The 26,184-nt window shown below is 37.7% G+C and overlaps 4 protein-coding genes across 4 annotated transcripts; all 4 read right to left on the reverse strand.

Annotated features, from left to right (window-relative positions):
• Positions 1 to 3,257: 3,257 nt before the first annotated feature.
• LOC105233920 (myotubularin-related protein DDB_G0290005) lies at positions 3,258 to 4,207 on the reverse strand. Its single transcript, XM_011216094.3, has 2 exons — positions 4,144 to 4,207; positions 3,258 to 4,045 (listed from the first exon to the last, which is right to left on the reverse strand). Exons 1-2 carry the CDS (start codon positions 4,205 to 4,207, stop codon positions 3,258 to 3,260), a joined length of 852 nt encoding a protein of 283 aa, XP_011214396.1.
• A 7,554-nt stretch (positions 4,208 to 11,761) lies between these two features.
• On the reverse strand, positions 11,762 to 13,519 carry LOC105233919 (uncharacterized). The gene is made up of 2 exons (XM_049456275.1): positions 12,915 to 13,519; positions 11,762 to 12,841 (listed from the first exon to the last, which is right to left on the reverse strand). Exons 1-2 carry the CDS (start codon positions 12,985 to 12,987, stop codon positions 12,531 to 12,533), a joined length of 384 nt encoding a protein of 127 aa, XP_049312232.1. The 5' UTR covers positions 12,988 to 13,519; the 3' UTR covers positions 11,762 to 12,530.
• A 300-nt stretch (positions 13,520 to 13,819) lies between these two features.
• Positions 13,820 to 15,493, reverse strand: LOC105233917 (uncharacterized). The gene is made up of 2 exons (XM_011216092.4): positions 15,433 to 15,493; positions 13,820 to 14,896 (listed from the first exon to the last, which is right to left on the reverse strand). Exons 1-2 carry the CDS (start codon positions 15,491 to 15,493, stop codon positions 13,926 to 13,928), a joined length of 1,032 nt encoding a protein of 343 aa, XP_011214394.2. The 3' UTR covers positions 13,820 to 13,925.
• A 7,431-nt stretch (positions 15,494 to 22,924) lies between these two features.
• On the reverse strand, positions 22,925 to 25,914 carry LOC105233916 (probable serine/threonine-protein kinase kinX). The gene is made up of 2 exons (XM_011216091.3): positions 25,337 to 25,914; positions 22,925 to 25,273 (listed from the first exon to the last, which is right to left on the reverse strand). Exons 1-2 carry the CDS (start codon positions 25,467 to 25,469, stop codon positions 23,040 to 23,042), a joined length of 2,367 nt encoding a protein of 788 aa, XP_011214393.2. The 5' UTR covers positions 25,470 to 25,914; the 3' UTR covers positions 22,925 to 23,039.
• Positions 25,915 to 26,184: the final 270 nt, after the last annotated feature.

Genomic DNA, 26,184 nt, shown 5'->3' on the forward strand with positions numbered 1-26,184 from the left:
TGCATCTTTCAGTTTATATCGAGGGACTTTTATATGTGCTGCCAGCAATACAGATCGCTGGGGTTCTACAATAGTTTCTAGTTAATTAAACCACCTGTTTATAGTCGTATTTGTTGTTTCTCAGAATATTAGACATGAATATATATGCAGATTAATTGCTTCATTCTTAATCGCTGGTATATTGAAGAAATAGTGCAAAGAAATTTGCAAAAATTCGCAAAAGCAAGATACAAGACCCAACAGTTATGTTGGCATCAATATAGAAAAAACGATTTACATAAAATTTGCATGACTGCCGTTGTAGCGATGAACACGTACAAAGCATAATGCGAAATATCATGCTTATAGATACATATATAAATATTATTTTGTGAGGTTTTTTTTTTTTTTGCAAATGGCTTGTAAAGTCCAATAAAGTATCTTAATTCGCAACAAAAAGAGTATAGATCTGCAAACAAAATATTGTACATTATATTGTTGAAGCTCTTTGCCTTATTTCTGACGTTGTTTAATGTGCGTAAAGTTGCGGTCAATACTTAAGCAGGTTGAGCGTAAATTTCTTTAAGACTCGAGAAAATGTCAAAAGCTTTATTTTGTGACTATCATAAAACTTTAGTAGCAATGATGACACTTGCAAGCGATCATCAAAATATCTGAAATTTGAACTACTCGTACACATGTTTCGCAAATATAGGTCACACACTTACAGTTTCAGCTAAACGTATTAAGCAGTTTTGAAGATAACGCGAACAAATCAAACATGAAAGTATGAAAAGAATTCCGTTCGGTTTTCTGAAATTAGGCTTCGAATCGGCTTCGTAAAGCTCTGTAATAGTTTTTCCATCTAAAAAAAAGTGGCTGTATGCGACACCTTTTGAGTCACAGACAGTGGTAATGATCTTTCAGTCCGATAAGATAGCCTTCTCTTTCTTTCGAGTCTATAACATTGTTTCGACAGTTAAGTGATCAGAAATGGTCACACGGTTGGTTTTGGTGTACATTTACCAGTCTGTTTAACTTTGAAGAAGCTTTCGATGTTATACATATACAGAACCTTTTAACGTACGAACGTTATTTGTGTTGTTTACAGTTACTTAAAATATTCATAACGGCCAAACAATGGAATTAATTCGCGAATATTTTCACGTTATTATTTTTTATGAGATTCGACGTGAACTAACTCAGCAACAGCGCATCGATGAACTAAATTCAACTTTTGAAGATGAAGCTGCATCAAAGATCAGTGTTTATCGATGCTGTACGGGAACTGATATTAAACAGCAGTCGACTGTATGGTTAGCTTTCACACATTGACTAAAAACAAACATCAGTTTTGATGAGTCATCCACTGCATAGTCCTGCCTTGGCACCAGTGACTTCTGTTTATTGCCCGCACGAAAAATAAAATAAACTAAGTGGTCAACGTTTTTCCACACCTGAAGAGGCGCTGATGAGTTCGGAACGCATGTTTTGGAGATATCTCAATCAGAGTGGCAAAAGTGCTCTTAGAATTGGTTCAAACGCATACAAAAGTATATAGATCCTAATGAGGAATATTTTTATAAGAGTCAAGGAGTTAGGAAATTGAAACATGAAAAGTTATGGATATAGCGATATCCGAAACCTAAATCGATCAGATGGTTTATTCACAAGGTTTCATTAGTGGCTTCTATGTGAGAACACCCTCTTGACATGAACGGAAAAGCGCTTAGTAGGCCAAGATAATAGTATCTTCATCAATATCAACGAATCCAAAAAGAACTGCGGAGTAGAGGTAGGAGTACACTCTCAGGATCTTGATACATCTTTCTGCATCCAACTACCAAACTCAGCTAGCTCTTCCAAGCGGAAGTACTAGTCATATAAAAACCTGTGGAGTTTTACTAGAAAGCTATGGAAAGGCACAGAGAGCTAACATATACGCAGATAGTCGGGCGGTTTTGCTAGCCTTGTCATTGCTAAGGATAAACTCCAGCAAGGTCAGCTAATGAAGGAAGAACTTAAGCTCACTGGCAGGTCAATTGCACTTTTCCATAATTTCGGTTCCTGGTCATAGGAATATTTTTGGCAACGAAAAAAACAGTCGAGTTGAAAAAGTGAGGGACCTCTCTAGAGAGGCGGAGCTAAATATGTATGGATTTTGAACAAAATGCTCAGAAAATATGGAAATCTACAATCAAATGCAAAATAGCGAAATAGATACGCCCAAAATGTGACAACACAGGAACTAATGACTTACTTAAAAGGTATAAAGTATATATAGACTTACAGCTACCATAACGGGGCATTGGCTATCAGGAGAGCATGCGTTAAAAATAGTATATGCCGCAGCTTATGCCCATCTCTGTGACAATCCCGATGCAGAACTCTTGGAATCTATCAGGTGCCAAGCCTTCAATGTCTATCTACAAAAATTTAATGGAGATAAGCAATTTCATTGTGAGTACCAGTTGGTTTGAACATAACCATGAAACGACATAGCAATACTTACAGCGCTTACGAATAGTTTATCAAAGCGGCGCATCTAGCGCTAATGGAGACTGAAGAGTTTATACTCTTACCTACTTACGAAACAATAGTGAATAAGATCACTAAAACAACTTCGTTCTGGATACCGACTCTTACTTAACCAAACTTATGTATGTGCTGCATGCAATGAGTCTGTCGACTTTGCATGTCCCATGAAACCAACCTATCTACCATCCCTTTTCTACAACTAAAAATATTTTTTTTTTTCGATTTCTTTAATTTCTTAGAATTTGCTTTCTCACTTGTCAGAACAAAACTGGCGAGTTCGATTTGAACAGTTGCCTCTACATTTCATTTCCAATCGGACGGTGAAGCTAACTACTTATGGCAAAGATCGCGTATATTCTAAAGCATGTTTCAAAACAGAAAGCAGATAAAGTCTAAGCTTTAGACTATTACTTGACTTTCTATCGGCCGTTCTATGGAGCTTAAAAGTTAGTGGGATGCGCTATTGTGGAAGTTTACAAAACTGCAAAAGGGAGGTACTTAAAGTCCAAACTTCTCCCAATTAAAAAAAAAAAAAAAAAAAAACATTGATAGATAAAGCTAACTAACAAGCAGATATCTCTGTCACATTGGGAATATTTTCGTTCAACCAAGTCTGGACCCGGTCAACTCAACGTGCAGTCTGTTATAAAAAAATGAACGTCTACATATAAGTACTATTCAAATTATGTTTCTTTATTTCACTGTCATTGTCCTTTGAGTTACATATCGTGCGCTGTTATTTAAACTTTCACTCGTACAATGCGTCTACGTTTGTTGGAGCGACGCGACTTTTTGCCGCCGCGACGATGACGACGCTGCTTATTCTTGGCGACTTGACGTCTTTTCTGTTGGTTGCGACGACGCTGTTGACGGCGGCGACGTTGACGACGTGCCTTCATTTGCGACTGACGGCGACGTTTGTTTAGACGGCGCTGGCGTTGACGTTGACGTTGCAAGCGACGTTGCGCCTGGCGACGACGCCAATTCGAAGGGCGAGCACGTGCTGCGCGACCAATATCCTCGACTGAGTCATTCAAATCTTCAATGCCGGCAACATTGAATTCGTCGCTGTCGTCTCCTTCATCTTGTTCGTAATTGTCAATGGAATTCCTATCGGGATGGTACAATGCAAAGACGAAATCTTCATCTTCATTAACTGAGTCGTCGTCGAAATTGCCGAAGGAACGGCGTGAACTATTTGTTGTTGTAGTGGGAGTAGTTGTTGTTGTTGTGGTGGGCGTTGTAGGTGTGGTAGTTGTGGTAGGGGATGTTGTTGGTGACGTAGGTGTGGCGGGCGAAAGGGTAACAGTTGTTGTTGTGGGAGTTGATGGCACAAGTGTTGATGTTGTTGTAATGATAGAAGTGGTGGATGAGCTGGGATTCTTCAGTGAGGTCAATTTATTGATAAAGTCCTGAGAGACAACACGTCCACTAGCCACATCTTCATGGATACGCTTTCCAGCATGTAACCGCTGTCTATTAAACAACTGATATCTTTGTTCTGCACCAGATTGAGGGATCTGTTTACCTATGTAACACAAAATAAAAACAAAAGAATAATAATTCAAGTTTGGATAATGCTACTCGTACTTCGAATCCACAATGTTGTGTAGAGTTATTCCTTACCTGAGGCGGGTAGTGTCACGGCTGCTAGGCCGAGCAACAGAATGGCAACTTTGAAGAAATACATGACGGCGGTGTACTTTGAAGTGTAAAGCGTTACTCCTCTCTACCAGGACACCTCGATTCGTTCTTTTTGAAACTAAATTCTACCCAATTGGGGAAATAGAATTTTCTAAAGAAATCTTTTGCTTTTTCTTGTAATATTATGTTACTCCAAGTGTTTGGAGCTCACTGATCGATAAGCCCTTCAAACGCAATATTTATATGATGAACCATGGCAAAAAGCCTATCGAAATGGGCCTAAATTCTGTTACTACCATACTACCATGTAATACACATAAACAACAACAACTACAATATAAATTATCATCAATAGGCTGTTTAAAAAATTACAACATACAACAACCACAATAGCCGTAGCTAGCGCTCGTTTAGCTACACTTGCCTTTACAGAACGTTGTAAGTTAATTTACATAAATCGCATAAAAATTGCAAATCAAGATATTTGAATAATCGTCGCTGGCATAGGCCTAAGAGAAACCAACTAATTTAGGTAGCATCAATTCTTTCCCGTTATTTTACATTAACAGCGGCGTTAGAATTTATAGGCATACATATGAATATACAAATATCTCACACTATCTACTTTACATAGTTTACAGCAGTTTGGTGTATATACAAAATACATTGTATACATTTAGTAACACATAATCGACATTAGTCTAATCTTCAGTTTTCTCAAATATATTTTTGGCTCACCTACCAAATTCAGTGCCGCATTCTCATGAACGTAACCTTTAATGATTGACTGTTCACTTTAAAGCAATTTAATAAACATATTTCAGTAATCCCGTCTGATCAAATTTGACCCGAACTGCTATATATGTTGACAACATCGAAAGGGTTAAAGTAACAGTCCTTGAAAATCGTTGTGTTGCCATTAAAGTGACAGTAGAGGATCTAAACAACTCTTGTGAATCGAATCAATACATTTTGATTAACGCGCTTCATATGTCAGTGCAAGATTCATACCAAAATCACTGTATTTCCTACAAGAACGACATCGATTATAAGTCGCAAAAGAGATGCTTGGCAACGCAACTGAGCATTACGTCGAAACCCTCCAACAATTTAGCGAATGATGCTCCAAAAATGAGCTGAAACTGAATGAAACCATTCCATTAAAGGCAACCCTAACCGATGCTTATTGCAAGCTATTGAAAACTAGACGAAATTTCGGGATTTAGCAACCCTAGTTTTGCATTTTGGCAACTCACAATTTTATCGTAAAGTTTAAGATATTAGTTGTTACGTTTTGTCGGATGCGAGCACTATTTGTGTTGTTTACAGTAACTTAAAATATTCAAATCAGCAAAAAAAATTAAATTAAATCGCGTACAGTTTCGTGCGATCTCTGCAACAGTGCATTGGTGAACTTAATTCAATTTCTGGCGATGAAGCTCCATCAAAGACCAGTGTTTCTTTATGGTATAATGAATCCAATCGAGGTCTCTCCAAGTCACTCCGAGACAAAGTTCGTGAAGTTCGTCCGAAATCGGTATTTGTTCCCGAAACTATTGACGCTGTGCGCAAACTGATATTGCAAGATCGTCATCTGACCTATCGTGGAATTTACTCAACTATAGCCATTAGTGTGGGCAGCATTTATTCAATATCGTATTTGTTTCCAGAATTTTTTTTTTCCACACAATTCGTTGATCGTCCAAAAAAACTCATGTCGAGAGAAATATTAAAAACATACGTAAGCCGTGATTCGAAACACTTTTATGACTTCGTGACATATGATGAACCATAGATTTATAGGAATGAGTCCGAATCTAAAGAGCAGCAACTGCATAGATATTTCAAATGGAACCTATTTCAACAAAATTTGTTCGAGCACTTAAACCATCGCTTTGATGAGTAATCGACCATCGGGTCTTGGCGCACAGTGAGATCTTTTTATTCCTGTATGAAAAAAATAAACTAAGAGATCAATGTTTTTCGACATCTGAAGAACCGGCTGATGAGTTCAGAAAGAGTTTTGGAAATCACTCAAACAGAGTGGCAAAAGTGTTTCGAGAATTGGTTCAAGCGCTTGCAAAAATGTATAGGTTTGTTATTAAAAAAAAAAAGCCATTTTTGTGGATAAATATTTGTTTTTGTTCACTAATCCCGAAATATAAAAAGGCAACCTATCTAGTAGCTTGGAAGTAGGCAAAGTGAAATCTTCTTAATCCTTCCGTTTCGATTATATAGCTTCTGCGAAACTAGTGTTAAATAACTTGAACTTCTAAATATTCAACCACTGGCATCTTTAAAATTGGCTGGAATATAAACAAAACGTTCAAGCTATTTTGTGGTGGATAAGAGAAGCTTAGATCTATTCGTGCGATCCTCGTTTCGAAGATCAGAGTTAAAACTTAAACTAACTAATCCTAAAACACATCTTAAAAGCTCAAAGCCAACTTAGTTTTAAGAAGAAACTACCAAAAATTTGAACCAAGTAGCATTCGGTATGTGCTTGTATGATCAAAAATTGTCCAAATCGAACCAAAACTGTTCAGAGAATGAGGTACCGAATATTTGGACCCCAATACGCTTGCTTGACTTTTTATTGAAAACATCGGTCAATGCGTGAGATATATAAATGAAATTCGACGAGAATGCTTTCCGACATTAGCTTGCCTGAATGGTAGAAAGGGTTGAATGGGGTTTACATTTCCTGTAGCCCCCAAATAAGGTATATCGAAAGATTGTCGAAATTCCGACTGACTTTAAACCCCATAAGAATATCGCCCAATATGTAAGTTATCTCAATTAAACTACATGAACGTGTTTTAAATATGGTTCTAAAACTACTTGAGTCTATAACCCATAATATAACTTAATAAAGTACCAAATTTGATCCTAATTCGTTTACAATTTCTTGGAGCAATGTTTGTTGAATTCTTTCACCGAATTTTTTAAGTTGAGAGAATTATAGCAGTTGCACTTAGTAAGTTATGAACAGAGTTTGAAGTTTATTCTTTCATATTGCTTTCATTTATTTTCCATTGATTTTAAACTATTTTCGTAGCGATTCGTTAAGAATTAGACATTAGGACTGGTCGCAGATGTACGACTTGTCGTAGAAGGGGAAGTTGTGGAGGGACTTGTAGTCGTGTCTGGATAAGTGGAAGTAGTTGGATCATCTGGTGATGTTACTGGTACAGTATAGGAAGCAGGTGCAGCGCTGGTTGTTGTTGTAACACCCTTCAACGTATATAAAAATCGACTTGTGAGGCTGCACATACTCATATCGTTCCACTGACACGGTGAATTGGCGTTGATTTTTGAATATGGCAAGTTGTATGTAAATGATTTACCCACGAATTGAAGAGTCGGGAGAAAAACTAGCACGAGTGCTATTTGTAGTAAACGCATTGTGCCGCTAACTTAACTGAAAATTGCCAAACTAGACGTATAATTGTGGCCGTTATGCTCGATTTTCAGAAAAGTCCAATTATACTAAAGGCTATCCCGAGGCTAAATAATTAAATGTAATTTCTCCAAATTCTAAAAGCAGTGAGAGTCGAGTACCCAAATAATAGTGATAGTTAGTAAAAATATTGGTCATGAACTTTGCAAATACGAAAGCAATAAATCATCTAATCTGCTGATCTGGGTTCTTGTTAAGTTTTGAGATCAATAGCAATTGTCTTCACGTATCTGTGTAGATATGTAAACAACAGCGTTCAGTTGTTCATCTGATGCTGCCCCAAAATAAAATTAGCGGAATTTCAAGAACTCCGTTTACAGTTACCGAGACAGTATGAATACAAATAATTGCTAACAATTTGTTTTAATTACAGCTCAAGCGACCAATTCAAGAGTGCAAAGTTGCCGCAGTGATCAAAGAGTAGAAGAAGAAGAAGAAATTGATACTTTGCCAAAATAAAACATGCAAAGCTTGTGATAGATCTTTCTGTTATCTGTATGTATTTTATCTGGAACGAGTACAATGCGACACATGTAGAGCGCTGCAAATTTTAGCCCACCTGTGGCTGCACCTAGAAAATATTTGCACTGTATGTTTGTTAATTAATTCGCACGAGAATGGAACACACGCTGCAAAGTGGGTGATAGTCACGCATTTATGCACTTGGTAACGGCACCGAAAAGCCTTTGATTCAGAAATAGTAAGGAAGATACAAGTTCGGGTGTAACCAAACATTTTATACGCTTCCAAGGATCAACGCCTTTCAATAATTTCAGGTGTTCGTAAAACTTTATATTAAAAAATGTTGCGAAAGAATTTAACATTGATTACATGATGAAAGAGAGAAGGGATTGCAATCATCTATATCTTGTTAACATACCAATACTAAGAAAAGATGATCTATGAGTTTTATTAAGCTACTTCATATATTAACTACTTGCATATTAGTATATAAAGTCAAGGGCATGTTTGAAAGTCCTTATTTTAAGTACTTATGGGTGGGTTTCGTAAAGCCATTTAAACAAATTATTAGAAAATAAAAGTTAGTTTGTATAGGCTCGCCTCAGAAATGAGCAATCTGTTGCGCCGTTTTGTTATGGAACTCATATGATAGTGAGAGGCAAATGAGAACGGCACGTGTAAGCCAAAAACTTTTCACAACAATCATAAGCGCAACCATGTAAAAAATTTAAGATGACATTACCTGTGCCACGCTTATCTTCCATTTAAAGGTATCGTAATAACACTCTAAAGCTGAAAAGTTTTAGTATATAAGAAAAAATATTAACGAAATGACGAGGAAACAAAATGATCACCTGACCAATCTCAACGATCGGACTACGACAACTTGCTCTGCTCATAAAATTTTTTTGAATTCCACCAGATTGCAATCGATCAATTAATTTTTCTAGCCCCAGTAATTAAATATATGTAGGTAAGTCCTGGTGGTTGTGAAAGCTTTTGCGAAAATGAGCGAAATCGGACTACAACCATGCCTACTTCCCATATAATTTCACATTCCACTTGATTTTTTCACTTTCCAGTATTTCAAGAATTAATTGCTATAACGAGTTACAATTTTGCAAAAACTAATGCCTTTAAAATATGCCACCTAATGACAAAAAAATGTTGGAATCCAACCAAAGCTGTTAAAGTAAAGAAGAAGAAGTGTGTTTTTGTGCCTAAAATAAATAAAATTTGGAAAAGGCTTGACCTAGTTCCTATATAACTAATATCAGAATTTTCGAACTTATGCCTGATTGTACTTTATATTAAAGGGTGATTGCATGTGAGATACCTTAATAAAACTCAGGGACCATCTTTTTAATATGTGGTATGTTGATAGTAGATAAAAATGATAAAATCTGATAAATAATAAGCGATCTAAGTTTTTTGGGATTTTTTTTTTTAAACCTATGGTTCCATTATAGGCGCATTGGTAAGGATGCCTAACTTTTTCAAAAATATAGTATAGCCTAACAAATTAATTGAAAAGTCCCCGACCTACCACAGCAAAGAACATTTTTGACAAATTCGTTTTTTTGAACATATGTAGTTCTCTTCAATGGTGAGATACTGAATTTAGCGTGCCTCCAACTTTTTGATACCATTTTTATACCCTGAACAGGGTATATTAAGTCTGTCACGAAGTTTGTAATACCCAGAAAGAAGCGTCGGAGACCCTATAAAGTATATATATGTATATATGATCAGTATGTTGAGCTGAGTCGATTTAGCCATGTCCGTCTGTCGGTCTGTCTGAATATATACGAACTAGTCCCTCAGTTTTTAAGATATCATTTTGAATATTTCATTTTCTCTTCAAGAAGCTACTCATTTGTCGGAACTGCAGATATCGGACCACTATAACATATAGCTGCCATACAAACTGAACGATCGGAGTCAAGTTCTTGAATGGAAAACTTTTACATTTAACAAGATATATTCACGAAATTGGGTATAGACTATTTTCTATGGCAAAAATGTAATCTCCGAAAAAATTTTTCATATCGGCCTACTATATCATATAGCTGCCATACAAACCGAACGTTCGGAATCAAGGGCATGTATGAAAAACTTTCTCATTTTTGTTCAGATCGGATTACTATAACATAATGCTTCCATATAAACTGAACACATAGTTACTAAAAGAAATGCACCTGTAAAGGGTATTTTAGCTTCGGTGTAGCCGAAGTTAACGTTTTTTTCTTGTTAGAGAACGATGCGTCTTTTGCTTCAAAATAGACCTCAGTTTCGGCGATCAGCTCTTCATTCGACAAAAAATTTCTGTAATAGCTATATTTTTCCCTTCAAAAAGACAATATTTTATCAACACGCGAAACTCCTTTTTATAGATTTTTTCCCAATGACAAAAGTTACTTCACTCAAAATCATATATCGTAATTTACAAACTTATAGGACGATTATAAAGCTAATTTTGAAGGTTAGGTTATATATATGGATTTAATTTTAGTAGTGTCATCTACGTGTCAGCCCGAGGACTTTTAAATTGACCCGGTTTTTCAAATCCGCTGAGTAATTTTCTCCTCTTGTTGTTTATAATATTAGTATGGATAACTTGGTTGATGTGAAAATGTTAACCTTATAAAAGTACGAGTCTTGTCTTGATCATTATATGGTAAGTCGTATAATAGTTTTAGAGCTTCAGATCTATATAACATTGTGTATAGTGGTTAATAAGTAAGGTATTCTAGTAAAATAAAATGGATAGAATTATTTATTATATTTTGTTTTGTGTAAGAAAGTTGATTATATTTGATTTATTATTATATTTAATAATTAGAATTGAGGGTAATGGGTTTGACAAATTACATAACATTTTTTCGAACATGTTTGAACATTGTTTTGCAGACCTCTTTTCATATACCCGAGCCTAGCTGTTCTTTATTTGTTTTGGTTCAAGATTATCTAACTGAATAAAGTTCATATGTATTACATAGGTTCGGTGGTAGATCCAGAGATCGCACGGCCATAAAAATAGAACTTAAGTTTACTCAGGCATTTAATTTCATTTTTAAGTTCAGTGGCATATCTGAACGTATGAACTCCCAAGAGTTTAAGCCTAGATCACGGCAAGGGGGAGAGGTTATCACCTCACCTTATTTCATTCAACTTCTGCAGCTGGCAGGTCGGACGCCAGAACTCGTTTCCATTCTACTGATAACGGGGCTAGTGTGGTTGCCAGCTTGTCAGCTTTACAGTTACCTGCGATTCCGTTGTGATAGCGAGGTTGGGCATTTTTTAGGTAGCTTTAAACCCATGGTTACTGAGCTCAAAGCAATCAATGTCTTCCCTATTCTCATCTCAATATTAGCCTTCAATGGAAGCTTCCTATCTAAGAATCTTAAGATTAGAGCAGCTCCCGGCGTACACGTAAATATCCAAGTACTGGCTTTAACATGAAATCTTTGTGGATCTAAGATTACGTAGCAATTTTTTAAACGAAGGATATTTATCCAGAAAAATTTAAAGGTGGTGTCCGAAGTGTCTTCTGAAACTGATGACGTGGATAGAACCCCTTAAGTTGGAAAATTTAAACAAACTTTATGTAGGAGTTGTAATGTCTGTATCATATTAAATTAATGATTATTTCTGTCGGTAAAAGAGTTTTATTTAAAACAGTAATGCAGTTACGTATTTTACTTAAAAGTAGTTTATTAAATCGAAAATAAATAGTATAAATTAATCATGCTTTTAATACTTAAAATATACAATTTGAAACGAATCTAGCAGCTTTAGGCAGCTTGGCCGACGATTGCAGTTTCTGCCTTGTCACCATCCAGAATGACGATCATCTGCGGAACGTTGTTCACCTGCGAGCGAAGGGGGTACACAGTCTGCTCTTCCTCGAAATACGGGCTGCCGTTATTGAAGTTCTTCGTGGTGCGTTTCTTCAGTGATGATTTTTGTTTCATTTTACGCATACCGTTTTTCGATGAGCGACGCTTGTTGCTAGTGCTTGACTTTCTCTGTTTTTTGTTGCTGCTACTACGACGCTTATTGCCACCATTATTGACGCGACGACGACCTGTTGATCCTTTCTTCGTATTTCGTCTGCGTACTGAGTTGACGCGTTGATTTTTACGTTTGGTACTGTTCAGACGATTAGCAACATTCTTCCTGTGATGTTTACGACGTACGTTGTTGTTGGTCTTGCGCTTACGTACGCGCTGGCGACGACGTACGGCACGTTCCTCGGGTACTATGCCATCATCTTCTTCCACGTCATCAACGCCATTGGCAGCGCGTTGTACTCCGGCTGCTTTCTGTGCACGATATACCTGATAGTTGTGGAAGCTTTTGAGATGGCGAGCTAGGCGTGCCTGAGGTGGAGCAATAAGGAATGTTAAAATGTTTAATAAAAGAAATCAGGTGTTTTGTATTTCGGTTAACGCACCATCTCGGGATGCTGCAATATCTCGGCATTCATGGCGAGCTCAAGATTTTCGGTTTTACTATCCTCAGCGCCGATGACAGCACTTTCAGCCTCAGCAACTTCTCCCTCACCCACCGGCTTACCTTGCTCTTCATCTGTCTTCTCTTCTACCTCTACAGGCACAATGGCGGGATTTTCAGACAATTCGGATTTTGCTGGTAAAGGCACACTAAGGACCTTGTCAGCTTCCGGCTGCAGCAATTCAGGTGCGACTTCGTCATTTCTTGCCTCAATAATGGCATCAGCAGCAGATATCTGTTCTTCTAAAAGGTCGTTTATGATAATATTAGAAATTACTATAGTTCTGTTGCGTTCGATTAAGAATCGTATACGTACCAGCAGTGACGCTGCCTAGCAACGCTGCGGCGCATAAAAGCGCCAAGAAAACACACGACTTGGACTTGGCCATTGCGTGTTGAATACTTAAGGGTTAATGATGTGTGTCGTATTTGCTTTCGGGACTTCAGCACACGTTTAGTTGCCAACACGTTATGCGAACAACTAAAGCACTGCTTACGCTCTTATATCGCCATTTTATGTATATTAAAACAAAAGCGATGAGCTATAAGCTAAACAATTTCAGTTCGAAGATCACTTTTTATATGACTAATCATGTTTGGTGCGTTGCTGTACGCCACGATATTATCATATTCCGCTGACTGCCAAATGCGAGACTTTCTTTGTGTTTCGCTGCCACACAAATCGTTTTCTCTAAATATATTTATTTGTTACCGATAGTTTAATGGGATGAAAAGTATGATTTTGACAGTTAAATGTAAAATTTACGATCGCAAGCGGTGAAATTTAGCCAAAATACAAGTATTTCAATCGAAGATTTGGCTGAAAAAGATGATACATAAGAAAGACAACGGGAAGTGAGGCGATCTTGATTGATAGCTGAACACTTTGGTCAATCTGAGCTTATTGTTGGTCGTTTGGCTTTCGCTGCAAATATGATTGTAGAAGGATTGGAAGAGTGGGGAAAAGTATGAACGCGCGTGTGCACTTTTTTGACGAAAATAGAGATTAATATTATCTATAAATCTACGTAGTAAGTTCACTAAAATCTAACGAGTTAAATGCGTTCCTCTTCTTTACTACTTTTTTGTGTCTAAATCTTTTTATAATTTTTTTTTTCTATTTGCTCAATCATATGCCATTTCAACCTTTATATTGAATCACAATAAAAATAATATAAGAATATGTATTTAATTTTTCATTAAGTTTTATTTCATCCGTTTATTTTTCTCCGTCAATTGCATAATTCAAGTAGCATCGTTTAGCTGTCGATTGTTAGTTAACCTATAATACTAAAATAGTTCACGTGTGGTCCATCAGCGCTTTCAATCAACCTTGCAGCACTACAGGACGTGCGACACGACGACTACCACGTCGCCGCTTGGCGCCACCGCCCACTTGATAGACGCGTACGTTCTTGCGTTTGTTGCTAACACGGCGACGACGATTGCCGCCGCGACGGCGGCGGGTCTTACCGCCACCACGGCGCACCACATTGCGACGCGAACCCTTGCGACGACGACGCACTAGTACACGATTGGCACGCGCCTCTTCGCTGTCGGTCTCGCCACCTTCCATTAGCGCGACAACGCTGCCATTTGGTATGGCATCGAGTGCAGCACGCGGCACCAGTAGTGCCGTCTTGCCGGTCTTCTCGTCCACCACACTTTGTCCTTCGATTTCGATAATACCATCGGGTACCATAATAGCGCCGGCATGTTCGCGCGATACCATCATATTTGTGGGTTTGGCATTCTTCAATATGAGTTGTGCATTCAATTGGCTGGCACGATTGTCATCCTTGCTGATAACGGCAGCTTGATTTTTCAATTGACTACGCAGGCGTGGCGAGTGTGGTGCACGTGAGCGCAGATATACCAAATTATTGGTGACATCGTTTTCGTCATTCAAATTGTCCGCATCATCATCATCGTCGGCGTTGTACTCGAAATCGTCGTCGTCATCATCGTTAACTTCAACATTATTGTTACGTACAATATCGTCGTCCTCGTCATCATCATCATCATTTGCTGCATTGCCATTGTTGGCTTCATCTTCCTCATCATCGTCCGCATCATCACTGCTGTCGGCGTTGTTTTCGACTTTGGTTTTCTTATGCGCAGCTTCTTCTTCATCGTCGTCGTCCTCGATCTCTACAACTTTGAAGCCTTGTACCTCATGTCCATTGCCGTTTTCACGTGGCACGGTAAGGAAGAGATACGGATGATTTGGCGCGGCGGCTGCAGCGCCCGAACGCAGTTGTTTCTGTGCAACTTGCTTTTGTAGTCCTTGGCGAGGTTCTAAAGATGTGTATAATTGTGTTGTAGTAAGTGTTATTAGACCAATTGGGAGGCATCTCTAAGTTATCCTACTAATGGTTGATCTTACATATTTTACGTCTCAATAGAATTAAGAAGTTATTATTAAATATTTTGAGGAAACATCGAAATCTATGACTTTGAAATCTATCCATTGCAATAACATTCACCCACATAAGCTATAAACTGTTGTAACTGAGATATTTCATACATTTTTCTGAAGAAGTTTTATAAAAAGTAAGAAAAGCCCAGCTTTCATCAATAAAGAAAAGGCTTAAATTGACATTTTATGGAACAAAATCTCTAGTGTTATTTTTCTATACTTCTAGACCTGAAACATTGTTTTGAAAATATTTTTCTCGTTAATCAAAAATTTTGTTTCCTTACTCTTTGCAATTTTTCAAATATGACAGACTATGCCAGATCCTAACTACTTTCTAACTCTTCGTTATGACTTCAGTCGGGTTACTAATTTCACAACTAAAAAGAATTCGGGCTTCCCCACCCCTGATACGCACCTGCACACACTAATGCCACAAAGAGCAGCACTGCTGCCACACTTGCTGCTGCCTTCAACATGCTGCTTTACTATCGATCTGGGCGATCAATCAATCAATCGGTTTAATTTATGATAAATATCGAACAACAAACGCGTTACCAACAAAAAGTGTCCTAATTGTAAGCAATGTCCAGCAGAACTGTAGAGAACACATTGATCGCTTTACGTTTTTATGCAAAACCCAGCTGTGAGCTAGCGGTACAGAACGAATACACAGCTAATGGCCAAGAATGGTCAAAGAATCAAATTGGTTTGCAGAGGTTGAAGCGCAGCAAGAATAAAAGAAAAATAGCAAATACATAGCCAAAGAAGCTTAGAAATGAAGAACAGCAGCAAAAAAATCAGCAAATAACCGCTGAAGAGTTTGAAAACAAATATGGCATAATAAGTGTAGAATTCTTGTTTACTCACTTGTTGGGCCAAACTTTAATGATGTGGCTGCCCTATAGAAAGCTTAGATAGCTGCCTGACATGACATGTTGTGACTTTCGCACGCGTTCGCATGCGCCTACATGGCTTTCTTTTGTTGGAAGCGATGCGTTAATGTTGACAAAGCAATGATGTGGCGGCGACGTGCTTTGTCTTCTCACCTCATTAGTGGCATGTCGAGGAGAAGAACATATAAATTTGTAATTAATAACATGCCAGCGTACCTGAATGTGCGTGTGTGGTTTTGGGTAAACACTTCAACCACTCACCATCAGTAGCACAATCGTCTGGGTGATATGAAATTAAGAATTCTTTTCTGAAATTATCTTTTTTTGACTGTGAATTTTTGGCAATTTTAATTTGGTACGCCAGTGTATGGGACATTGGTGGCTGAGCCGCTCGTTAGGCATTGCTGCTGGCATCACAATGACCACAAACTAATACGCATGATTGCTTATAACCCCGCCAGCTAGTGACTAGAAGTTCAGCGACCTCCGTCAGAGTATATAGAAATCTGGCATATAATTAATATACATAAATTATGTTTTACTCAATATATACATATATGTATTGTATATATGTCAGGCTACCATAAAAAATTACGGACACATTTATGCTAGTATATGGTGTTGCTGTTGCTGCTTTACAGAAGAAGTCTTAAACGCCAAAAAATTTCTACTACATATGTATGTTGAATAAAATATGTATATATTTTTCCAACGACTTAATACATACTTGAAATGTAATCCTAAATTCATATCCAGAGATCTTCAATTTAGGTTAGATGAGATAGTTCCAACAAATTGAAATACCAATCCAAAAAATTACTTCAGTAAAAAAGTAATTTTTCTGTTTCTTCTCGAAATTACACTCCAAACTCGAAACAGTTGGCTTCGGATTTCGAACTTGAGCTTATTAAATATTAATTACAATATGTAAAAACTGATTAATGGATAATTGGAATTTAAGTGTGATTAATCTAAAAAAAGGAGACCCCGCAATCTGCACCAACTAACGTGGGATAAGTCTCCTAAGCATCACATACGTCATAAGGTTCTATCGGGTGTATTGTTCGAAAGATTAAAGCCCACCGTCAACAATTGATTGGATCTTATCAGTGTGGCTTTAGGCCTGGAAGATATTCACCATGGGAAATAGATCGAGACACACCACCTCTTCGTCTAACAACTCCGCAGGATCGGGAAGGACCTCTCTGAGCAGTTCGAAACCAGACGAAGTTTCTTATAATGCGATTTCGCCTCGCAGAATAACGCTTGCTACTTCGGACTAAGTGGGCAATTGAGCAGTAAAGTACTCCGAACAACGGCCAAGCTCGACAAGTCAGTCATCATCTCCATCCTGCTATATTATGTAGATTCATGGACGATGATCACATCTGATGAATCGACGTTACGCGTTTTCGAGAGAAAGGTCCTACGGAAGATTTATGGCTATTTGTGCATTGGCAACGGCGAATACCGCAGTCGATAGAACGATGAGCTGTAAGAGACATACGACGACATTGGCATAGTTCAGCGAATTAAGAGACAGTGGCTACGCCGGCTAGGTTATATCGTCCGAATGGATGAAACCATTCGAGTTCTGCGAGTATTCGACGTAGTACTCGCCGGGGAAAGCAGAGTGAGGAAGACTTCCACTCCATTGGAAAGACCAGGTGGAGAAGGACCTGGTTATACTTGCAATCTCCAATTGGCGCCAAACAACGCAACAGAAGAAACGACTGGTGCGCTGTTGTAAACTCGCCTATAACCGCATGAACGGTGCCTACACCAAAAAAGAAGAAGGAGAAATATAGTTTTTGAGAAGGAGAAATATAGACTGATTGTGAGAAATTTTACTGTATACCTATACATATACTTTGTATAATGACCCCTTATAATAACTTTCATATACATATTTATGCTCAACTGAAAATTGTAGGACACCATATTTCAATTGTGAGTCTGGTCTGATTTCATCCGGTTTTAGAACCAAATTACAATATATAATTAATTTAATTTGTATATTCCACATATTGAACGAAATGCTACCCAAATTTACTTTTTACCTTTCCCTTCATGCATGCTTGAGTTATATATTTGAAAGCAAAAAAATAAGCTTAATTGGCGAAATTTCATCTATTTTGAACTATTGTAAAGAATGCGATTTGAAAATTTTATGAATCAAATTTGCTTCTAATCGGTCATGTATTTAGAGGAGATGTGAATTTGTTCCTCTTTTAGTGTATGTAAAAAGGCATGCCGCCTTGAAAGTGATTTGCAAGCACTCTGTTTAGAAATCCGTCAGCGTCGTTGACAATACCCAGAGGTTACATTGTGCGTCTCGCAGCATATTCAAGAAGCCCTAAGCTGTCAGTTTATTGACCGTTATGGCAAGTATAATGATATGTGCCAATGGCGTAGTACTCACAGAGCTTTGATTGATTACATAATTAAGAAGTTCTATGCGAGTAATTGAAGAGTTGAAAATATTACAAAAGGAAATGAAGTGTGCACTTAAACTTTTAAGGAATAATTGAATATAGTATGTTGGCCATAAAAAGTAACTTTTCTAGGAACATATTTAGTTTTTTGCTTTTTATTTATTTTATTGCCACAAACTGTAAAGTCTTTACTAAACAGGTTCTCAGTCAAATAAATTTCACTTTGACAAGTTTTCTTCTAAAATTAGTTGAAATGTCTCAATGTGCAAATCTTTGCGATTAATAAAGTTTCTAAAATTTCTATAACTCAAGCATACATACATACGAGTACATATGCATATATGGAAGAAGACTAGAAAAGAGTGATTATTAGCACGTATACAAACTTTTCTGCTAAGCAACGGACCAATGAAAGTTATTTTCTCCTTAGAAATATTTATTCGCTCACTCACTATTTTCTTCGTATTCGTATATAAAAATGCGTTTTTTATAACTTTGCTTTCCGGCAAATATAAATTAGCAATTTCTAATCATTTCGTATGCAAATATTTTTGAAAACGGTATTATACCGCACCTGCGTTCGCGAGCACTATTATTTAGTTGGAATGAACCCAATGGGAAATGTGAGACTTATGTACCGCTAGAATTTGTGATTCTGCAACCAAGGTGCTTTATTTAGATAAACGGGAACAGGTTTGTATCGCAATATTGATTTCTTACGTTATTAACTTCGGAATCAGAACAAAGATTTTCGATTTCAATAACTAAAAATACTAGATATATCACCAACGATATTTTAGTAAAGAGAAAGTGATGTTATATTGAAAGTAAGCAGTAAATGAATAAAAATATAACCAATCTGGAATTTTCTGCCCTAAACTTGGTAGACAACAGTAAAATTATATAAAATTTTAATGTAGAACTTCTAGCCTAGAAATCTCGAAATACGAGCCCTTAATACCAAAATAACTTAGGCATGGAAAAATTGGTTAACAGCCATCCAACTCATCTTAATATTTACTCAAGTCAAAAAAATAAATGGCAAAAAATTAAAAATTTATTTAATTTTCTAAGAGACTAGACTTATTCTTAATCAATGTAAGAGAAAACCCTCAGATAGAGCACAAATATATTATCTCTACAAGGCTTCCACTGTTGTAGTTGCTTTGCATGAAACTGTCTGTTAGTCGCTTTTTAATGATGCTGCTGCTGGTGCTGACTTGTTCGATAAGCACTTTAGCTGAAATTATTTTTTTAATTTTTATTTGCTTCATAAGTTGAAAGTTCATCGAACCACTTTGCTTGTAGTTTTTCATGAAACCCGTATTACTAATACATATAATACAATATGTATAATACACATAGTATGTATGTAGTATTTACATCCATACAGAAACAAAACACACATTTATTAATACGAGTATATCGGTCTGCAATAAATACGCAATTCATTCATTGGACTTCAATATTTCCATATTGTGGCAATTGACTCGACAAGTTATTGAAACCATTTTGATAGTTTATCAAAGCTGTTGAAGTGTTTTTGAGTAAACAAGTATGTTGATGACAAAGGTTTGTGAATCAGCAGTTTCTATTGAATTGAAAGAGGGTATTCATTTCAAAATTTAACTTAATGGCAAACACTGGTTAAAAAAATTGCTAGCAGTTCACAAAAGTGTGAATTATTTGCAATTCCAGATCGAATAGAACGAATACCGAAGAGAAGTCAATTTTTTTGATATACAGAATGTTATTAATGAACTGAGTAAAATGAGCTAGATCTACATAACTTCATTTAAATCTACAGCGTACTTTATGAAGCTTGCTCGCTATAAATATCTTGGAACATATGGACACTTCTAAATAAATCTTCTTATCATAAAATTATCAGAAAATACTATAATATATACAATAATTTATTATACTAATTTTTGTATTATATAAATATTTCGATTAGTTAAAAATTTTATAGAAGAACATACCAAAGAGTCGCTGCATTGATTTATGGACAAAGAAACTTTGCTTATCACAAAGTCTGACGCAGAAGGGTCAGGTGTTCAAACTGCCATAATATTGCAAAATGTGTTTTGATCAGACGAAAATAAAATAAATTTAGTAGAAAATATTGACGTCCCAAAAAATTTCTTTGTAGCGGTTTACCGTGTAAGCATGCATGTGTTTTTCCCAACCAAATACTTGAGGAGAATATGTTATCTTTTGCTGGGTTTATCAGTAAGACCCCATAACGACTAAAGGCTTAGCAAAAAATGTTTTTCGGACAATGGAGTTGAAGTTATTCATTGACCAACGCAATCTCTAGATTTAAATCCTATGGCAAATTTGCTGAAAATAGTCAAAGCTCACAGATCCAATGACAACTAAAAAATAATATGGAAAAAAGTAAAGCCTGCAACATAAAGGAATGTCAGTTAATGTTCGGAATATTATAACTTCGAAGTCGTAGATAATTTCGTATATCTTGGAACAGTATTAACATCAACGTCAGCCTGGAAATCCAACGCAGAATAACTCTGGCCAACAGGTGCTACTTCTAACTGAGTAGGCAATTGAAAAGTGAAGTCCACTATCGTCAAGTCTACAAGTCACTCATCATCCCTGTCCTACTATTTGGTCCAGATGCATTGACGATGACAAGATCTGATTTTTTTTTTAGTTTTCGAAAGAAAGGTTCTACGAAAAATTTATGGTCATTTGTGCATTAGCAACGGCGAAAACCGCATTCGATAGAACGATGAGCTGTACGAGATATACGAAAGCCATTAACATAGTCCCCCGAAATAAAAGACAGAGGCTACGCTAGCTAAGTCATGTCGTCCGAATGGATGAAAACACTCCAGCTCTAAGAGTTTTCGACTCAGTAACCGCCGGGGGAAGCAGAAGAAGGGGAAGACCTTCACTCCATTAAAAATACCAGGTGGCTGGCTTTGGAATCTCCAATTGGCGTCAAACATCGAAACAAAAGAACAACTGGCGCGCTGTTGTAAACTCGGCTAAAACCGCGTAAGCGGTGTCTACACCAAAAAGCCGACGCCATTCTCCCGCGTTACCAGAGATAAAAAATGATAACCATACGCACAAAAAATCTTAATTTCTTCTGACAAATATGTAATGTCGTTAACCTTTTTTTTCTTTTAGTAGAATGATGGTTTCTCGTGTTAATACTTCGCTAGAAAGCTTGCGTCTAAATTTCTAGTAAAGATGAGTTGTTCAGTGGTCGAAGGAATTTAGTAACGCTAAGAATGTGATAAATGTAGAAAGCTACTATTTTATGATAACTTAAATACTTTGGCATAGCTAATTTGTAGAAAAAAAAAAAACAAAAACAAAGAGTTACTTAGAAATTTTAGACTAACCCATCAGCTTTTACCAATTTACTCAACCTAACTTATATGTATCAGAAGAAATCTCAGAAAAGTATTAGTTAAAAAGAGTCATATAAGCAGACTAAAGAAGTTAGAAGAAGAACAGCGCTAAAATTTCGCCAATATTTCACTCGTTATTCCTCGGCTAATTTACATAAATATGCATTTAGAAACACCGCCATTGAGTCCTCTTCACAACACGCGCGTCTGCTCCAAATACTTTTGGGCGATTAATACCTATCGGAGATAACGGTAAATTCACAGCTTGTTTTCATAATGAACAGGTTATGTTGAAGCGTGTCAAATTCAAAAACTAGCCACTTGAACTCAGTTAACCTGCGCAAAATTAGTAAAATATTTACATACCTAAGTAGGAAACTTGAGTATAGTATAGTAATCACATAAAGAACGATACATATGTAGCCAACAATGAAAACGCTTAGTGGGCGCCGCTAGCCAGCTTGTTGATGATGTTCGGCTGATTGCCGCTCGAGCATGGCTGACCGGCGAATATGTATTAATTAATTATTCCAAGTCATGATGAGATGGAGTGCCAAAAGCGGGCAGAAGACGACGGAGTATAAGATTTTGGGGTTTTTATAAATTCATACATAAATTTAAAGACTTTTTTGCATTTCTAATAATTTGAAGGCAATAAACTTGAATGAGGTTAGTAGGTGAATCAAAAAGAATCTACTGATCTTATCTAACTAAGGTAAAGAACGTCAAAAGATACGAGAAGAAGTGTAGGCTAAAGGCCATAACAAGATTTCGACTATAGCAGAGGAGAGGAGAGTTTGCCATAAAAATATTTATATGAATGATTTGAGAGGATATAATAATAATAAATAAAATATTATATAAAATGGTATATATATATAAAGAAAGTTTATCCATTTAAAATAGTCATGTTTTAGAAATCGTAAATCACGCGAACTGGAAAAATCATTTCATCTTTAATATTATGGATATTTGCGTGGAGGTGAATTTAGTGAAGAGAAAGTTTCAATTCCGAGAAAATTGACTAATTCCATAAAGACTTGGTATAATGTCGACGACTCTCGTGAATTTTTAAACCTACCTTCGAAAAGTGGATTTCAAAGGATTAACAAAAAAGACACGATTATATATACTGTACATGTATGTATATATTTCTCAGTTTCACCAAAGAAAAAAACTGCTTAATGTTTGCACTGTATTTTATTAAATAAATATTTTATCGGTTTTATTGTCGCAATAAATTATAAACTATCAATTAACTTATAATTATTTAATGCCCTAGCTAAATTAGTCTTTCGACCGCCCAACCCCTTACGCAGCCTCCACTGGTTCGTTACCCTTATTCTCCAATACTGGCACATTCGCGGGCAAAGCATCACCTACCGATTGCTGTTGCACTTCAACGACCGGTTCAGCTTGTACGCCTTCCGATTTCGACTGCGGTTGTGCCTCCACAAGTGGCAGCGCCGCCGTATCTAGCTGTTGCGGTTGTGCAGTCACCTCTGGTTCGCTAATAATTTGCACTGGTATCAATTGTTCACCGTTTGCGGGCTGCACTTGGCTGTTGGAGTTCGATTCGCTAGCTTCAGCTAACTCGAGTTCACGTCCGGCTCTGCGGAACGCGTAGCGACCATGTTGCTTCAATAATTCCAGGTAAGGTGAAGCGTTTGAGCCGTAGACATAACGCGCTTCGGCAAAAGCGGGTTTCACGTGATGTGCCAGACCTGGCATGTAGTCACTTTCCACATTGCGCCCAGATTCTGGTGCATCTTCTTCGTCGGATGCTTCTTGTGCACTGTCAGCGCTGCTGGGAGCCTTCTCTACGATAGTGCCAGGGCGTATGCGTTGTGGTAGGATGGTATGTGTGGCAGTGTTGTCAGCGCTTGGCTTTATTTGAGACGCAATGATGACGGGTCTGCCAGCAGTGGTTTGAGTTGCCGAGTCGGTAGTGTGACGATCATGTGGTATTTTTGGTGGTTTGAAAACATCCATTATGGAAGCTTCAGCTAGAAGAGGCACAGCTTCGGCGGTGATGACTGGTTGCTTCTTACGTTTCAAGCTTTGGTTCTGCATTGTTTGGAGTGCGCTGGCTGGTATGTTGAGAATAAGTGGTTGGGTTTGAATATCTTCGGTTACCGAGTGCAATTGATCGGGTGGTGCGATGCCCAATTGTGACCAAGGGATGGTTATGTATTGGGTGGGTGCATTTTTTCGTTTAACTGGCACACTCAAAGGTGGTTGTGGGAATTTCGTAGTACCTTGTTTAAGTTGTTGCACTTGAGGGTTGATCAATTGGATATCGTCAGCATTCAAAAGTTCGGGCGCCAAGTAGACAGTTTGTCCATTGCGATTAACAAAGAGGGTGGTCGCTTGGCGTCGATTTTGCTTATTGCCCGACTGCTTTGTGGACTTACGTACTAAGGCGCCAACCTCCGCGGGTGTACGACCGCCGGTCAGCTGACGTAGCTGGTTTATTATATTTTCCTGGCCGCGTTGAAAAAAATTTGCTTCACTTTGAGAACGTTTGGTTGAGGGACGTCCGTTCTGGCTGCGAAAGTAGAATTTCTGGTCAACATCATCTTCTTCAACCTCTTCGCTATCAATAGGTTTTGGTACGCGACGCACAACGAAGCGTTGGTTGCCAACATTTAGGCGACGTCGTTGTTGTTGTTGAAGACGGCGTTTGTTGTTGTTTTGCGTACGGCGTACGCTTGATTGTTGCACATTGTCATCTTCTTCATCAACCTCTACATTTGCATCATCTTCCAGTTCTTCATCATCGTCATGTTCAGCTGATGCTTCATCGTCATCATCCTCTTCTTCATCGGAGAAATCATCAATTATGACTGGACGGCGACGACGCTTCTGTTGGGGTCGCTTTTGTTGTGGACGACGCACTGGACGAAGGTCTTCTTCTTCCAAATCATCGAGATCTTCTTGGTCACGAATTGGTTTCCGTTTGGTTTGTTGATTTTTGTTGTTCCTACGTTTGTTCTTCTTTTTGTTAATTTGCTCGAATTCAACATCATCGAAATCGTCATCATCCTCTTCATCCGATTCGAAGTTCACGTTGTTGTTGTTATGAAAACGTTGCGGGCGATTGTCATTCGTGATTGCTATAAGTGGTCGACGCGTCGAACCTCTATGCTGTACACGGACCACCACATCGGGACGTTGTGTTGTGGTGGTTGAAGTAGTCGTGCTGGTCGTGGTGGACTCACGTACAGGTGAATCTACCAAACCTGGTAATTGTATACGATCGGTTAACCAACCACTAACGGACCCAGCCAGATTCGATACTGAAGACGAGACCTGTGAACCCAAGCCTTGACCAGCATTGAAGCCGAACAGTGTCCAGGGTGAAGGTGTCGTTGACGAAGCGCCATCGGCTTGCTTACCAGCCACGTCTTCTTCTGGAGCACGAGGTTTGAAAGCGATCAAAGGATGAATTATAAAGTCTGCGACGGTATGAGGCTGGACATTTTGTGGCTGTTCACTTTTCAAGGCAGCTGGTGGACGTTCAGTTGATGTTTTGAGTTCAGTGTCTGTGAATAAATATTCCCCTTTTGATATCCGTAATTTCTAATTGAACAACATAAACTACTCACCAATAACCGCAAGATCAGCAACAGGTGACTCTGTGGAATCTTCCATACGAGCTTCCATTTTCATTTCGGCTGTCATGACGCTCATAACAAGCGCCGAAGCCATTAAGGCGAATATCGTGTACTTGGCATACATGTTTACTGAGTTAAAGGCTCTATCAGGCCAATCCTCGAAGCTGGTGGATCACCACAAAATAAACACTTTCAATAAAGTCAAACTGTTTCACTTTTTTCGTAAATAAAACAGGTATTCGATTAGTCTTATTTTCAACGTTAACACTTGAAAGCCAAGTCTCGACTTCGCAATATCGCCTAACACTTCTTTTGACAATCGCAACTTTTCACCAACTGGTCGAACGCTCGCATCAACATGAGCTTTTTATGTGACGCTCAACAGTGTTGTTGTTGCGCGCACTGTCAGCGCAATTTCGCTGTTGGCGTTGATTCGCAGCTTTCGGTGTGTTTCCGAGTTCGCCGACTTGTTTACAACGTCTTACCTTAATTATGTTACATAGCGGAGAATTTGCTAGTGGGTACCTCGCTTTGTCCCACATTGTAACGTTACTAAGAGTATTCTGTGCTTGATGTGTGTGTGAGTCTGTTAGTTATTTAAGATAAAGTAACCTTAACCCTTTAGTGGACATTTATAATCAGATTCTTGAAGACTGGTGTAAAACGCAATTTAGAATAGTAATGACGCAATAATGGTTTCGAAAAAATAAGAAACGGATGAACCAGCAAAATCAGAAGACAAAATCTACCTTTATCTGAGTTATTTAGTAAGCCCATATGCGGATTCACTAATGAAGTAACTATTATTTCTTTAAAGGAATATTCAAAGTTTCTAAATA

Source organism: Bactrocera dorsalis, chromosome 4 (assembly GCF_023373825.1).
Source record: "Bactrocera dorsalis isolate Fly_Bdor chromosome 4, ASM2337382v1, whole genome shotgun sequence".
Classification (NCBI taxonomy): Eukaryota; Metazoa; Arthropoda; class Insecta; order Diptera; family Tephritidae; genus Bactrocera; species Bactrocera dorsalis.

Excerpts from the sequence above, each read along its gene's own strand:
- LOC105233920 (XM_011216094.3), bottom strand. The coding sequence starts at position 4,207 with ATGTATTTCTTCAAAGTTGCCATTCTGTTGCTCGGCCTAGCAGCCGTG. Across the intron at positions 4,046-4,143 it reads CGTGACACTACCCGCCTCAG|GTAAACAGATCCCTCAATCT; the intron begins GTAAGGAATAAC and ends TGTGTTACATAG.
- LOC105233919 (XM_049456275.1), bottom strand. The coding sequence starts at position 12,987 with ATGGCCAAGTCCAAGTCGTGTGTTTTCTTGGCGCTTTTATGCGCCGCA. Across the intron at positions 12,842-12,914 it reads GCTAGGCAGCGTCACTGCTG|AAGAACAGATATCTGCTGCT; the intron begins GTACGTATACGA and ends ACGACCTTTTAG.
- LOC105233917 (XM_011216092.4), bottom strand. The coding sequence starts at position 15,493 with ATGTTGAAGGCAGCAGCAAGTGTGGCAGCAGTGCTGCTCTTTGTGGCA. Across the intron at positions 14,897-15,432 it reads TGTGGCATTAGTGTGTGCAG|AACCTCGCCAAGGACTACAA; the intron begins GTGCGTATCAGG and ends ACACATCTTTAG.
- LOC105233916 (XM_011216091.3), bottom strand. The coding sequence starts at position 25,469 with ATGTATGCCAAGTACACGATATTCGCCTTAATGGCTTCGGCGCTTGTT. Across the intron at positions 25,274-25,336 it reads TGCTGATCTTGCGGTTATTG|ACACTGAACTCAAAACATCA; the intron begins GTGAGTAGTTTA and ends ATTTATTCACAG.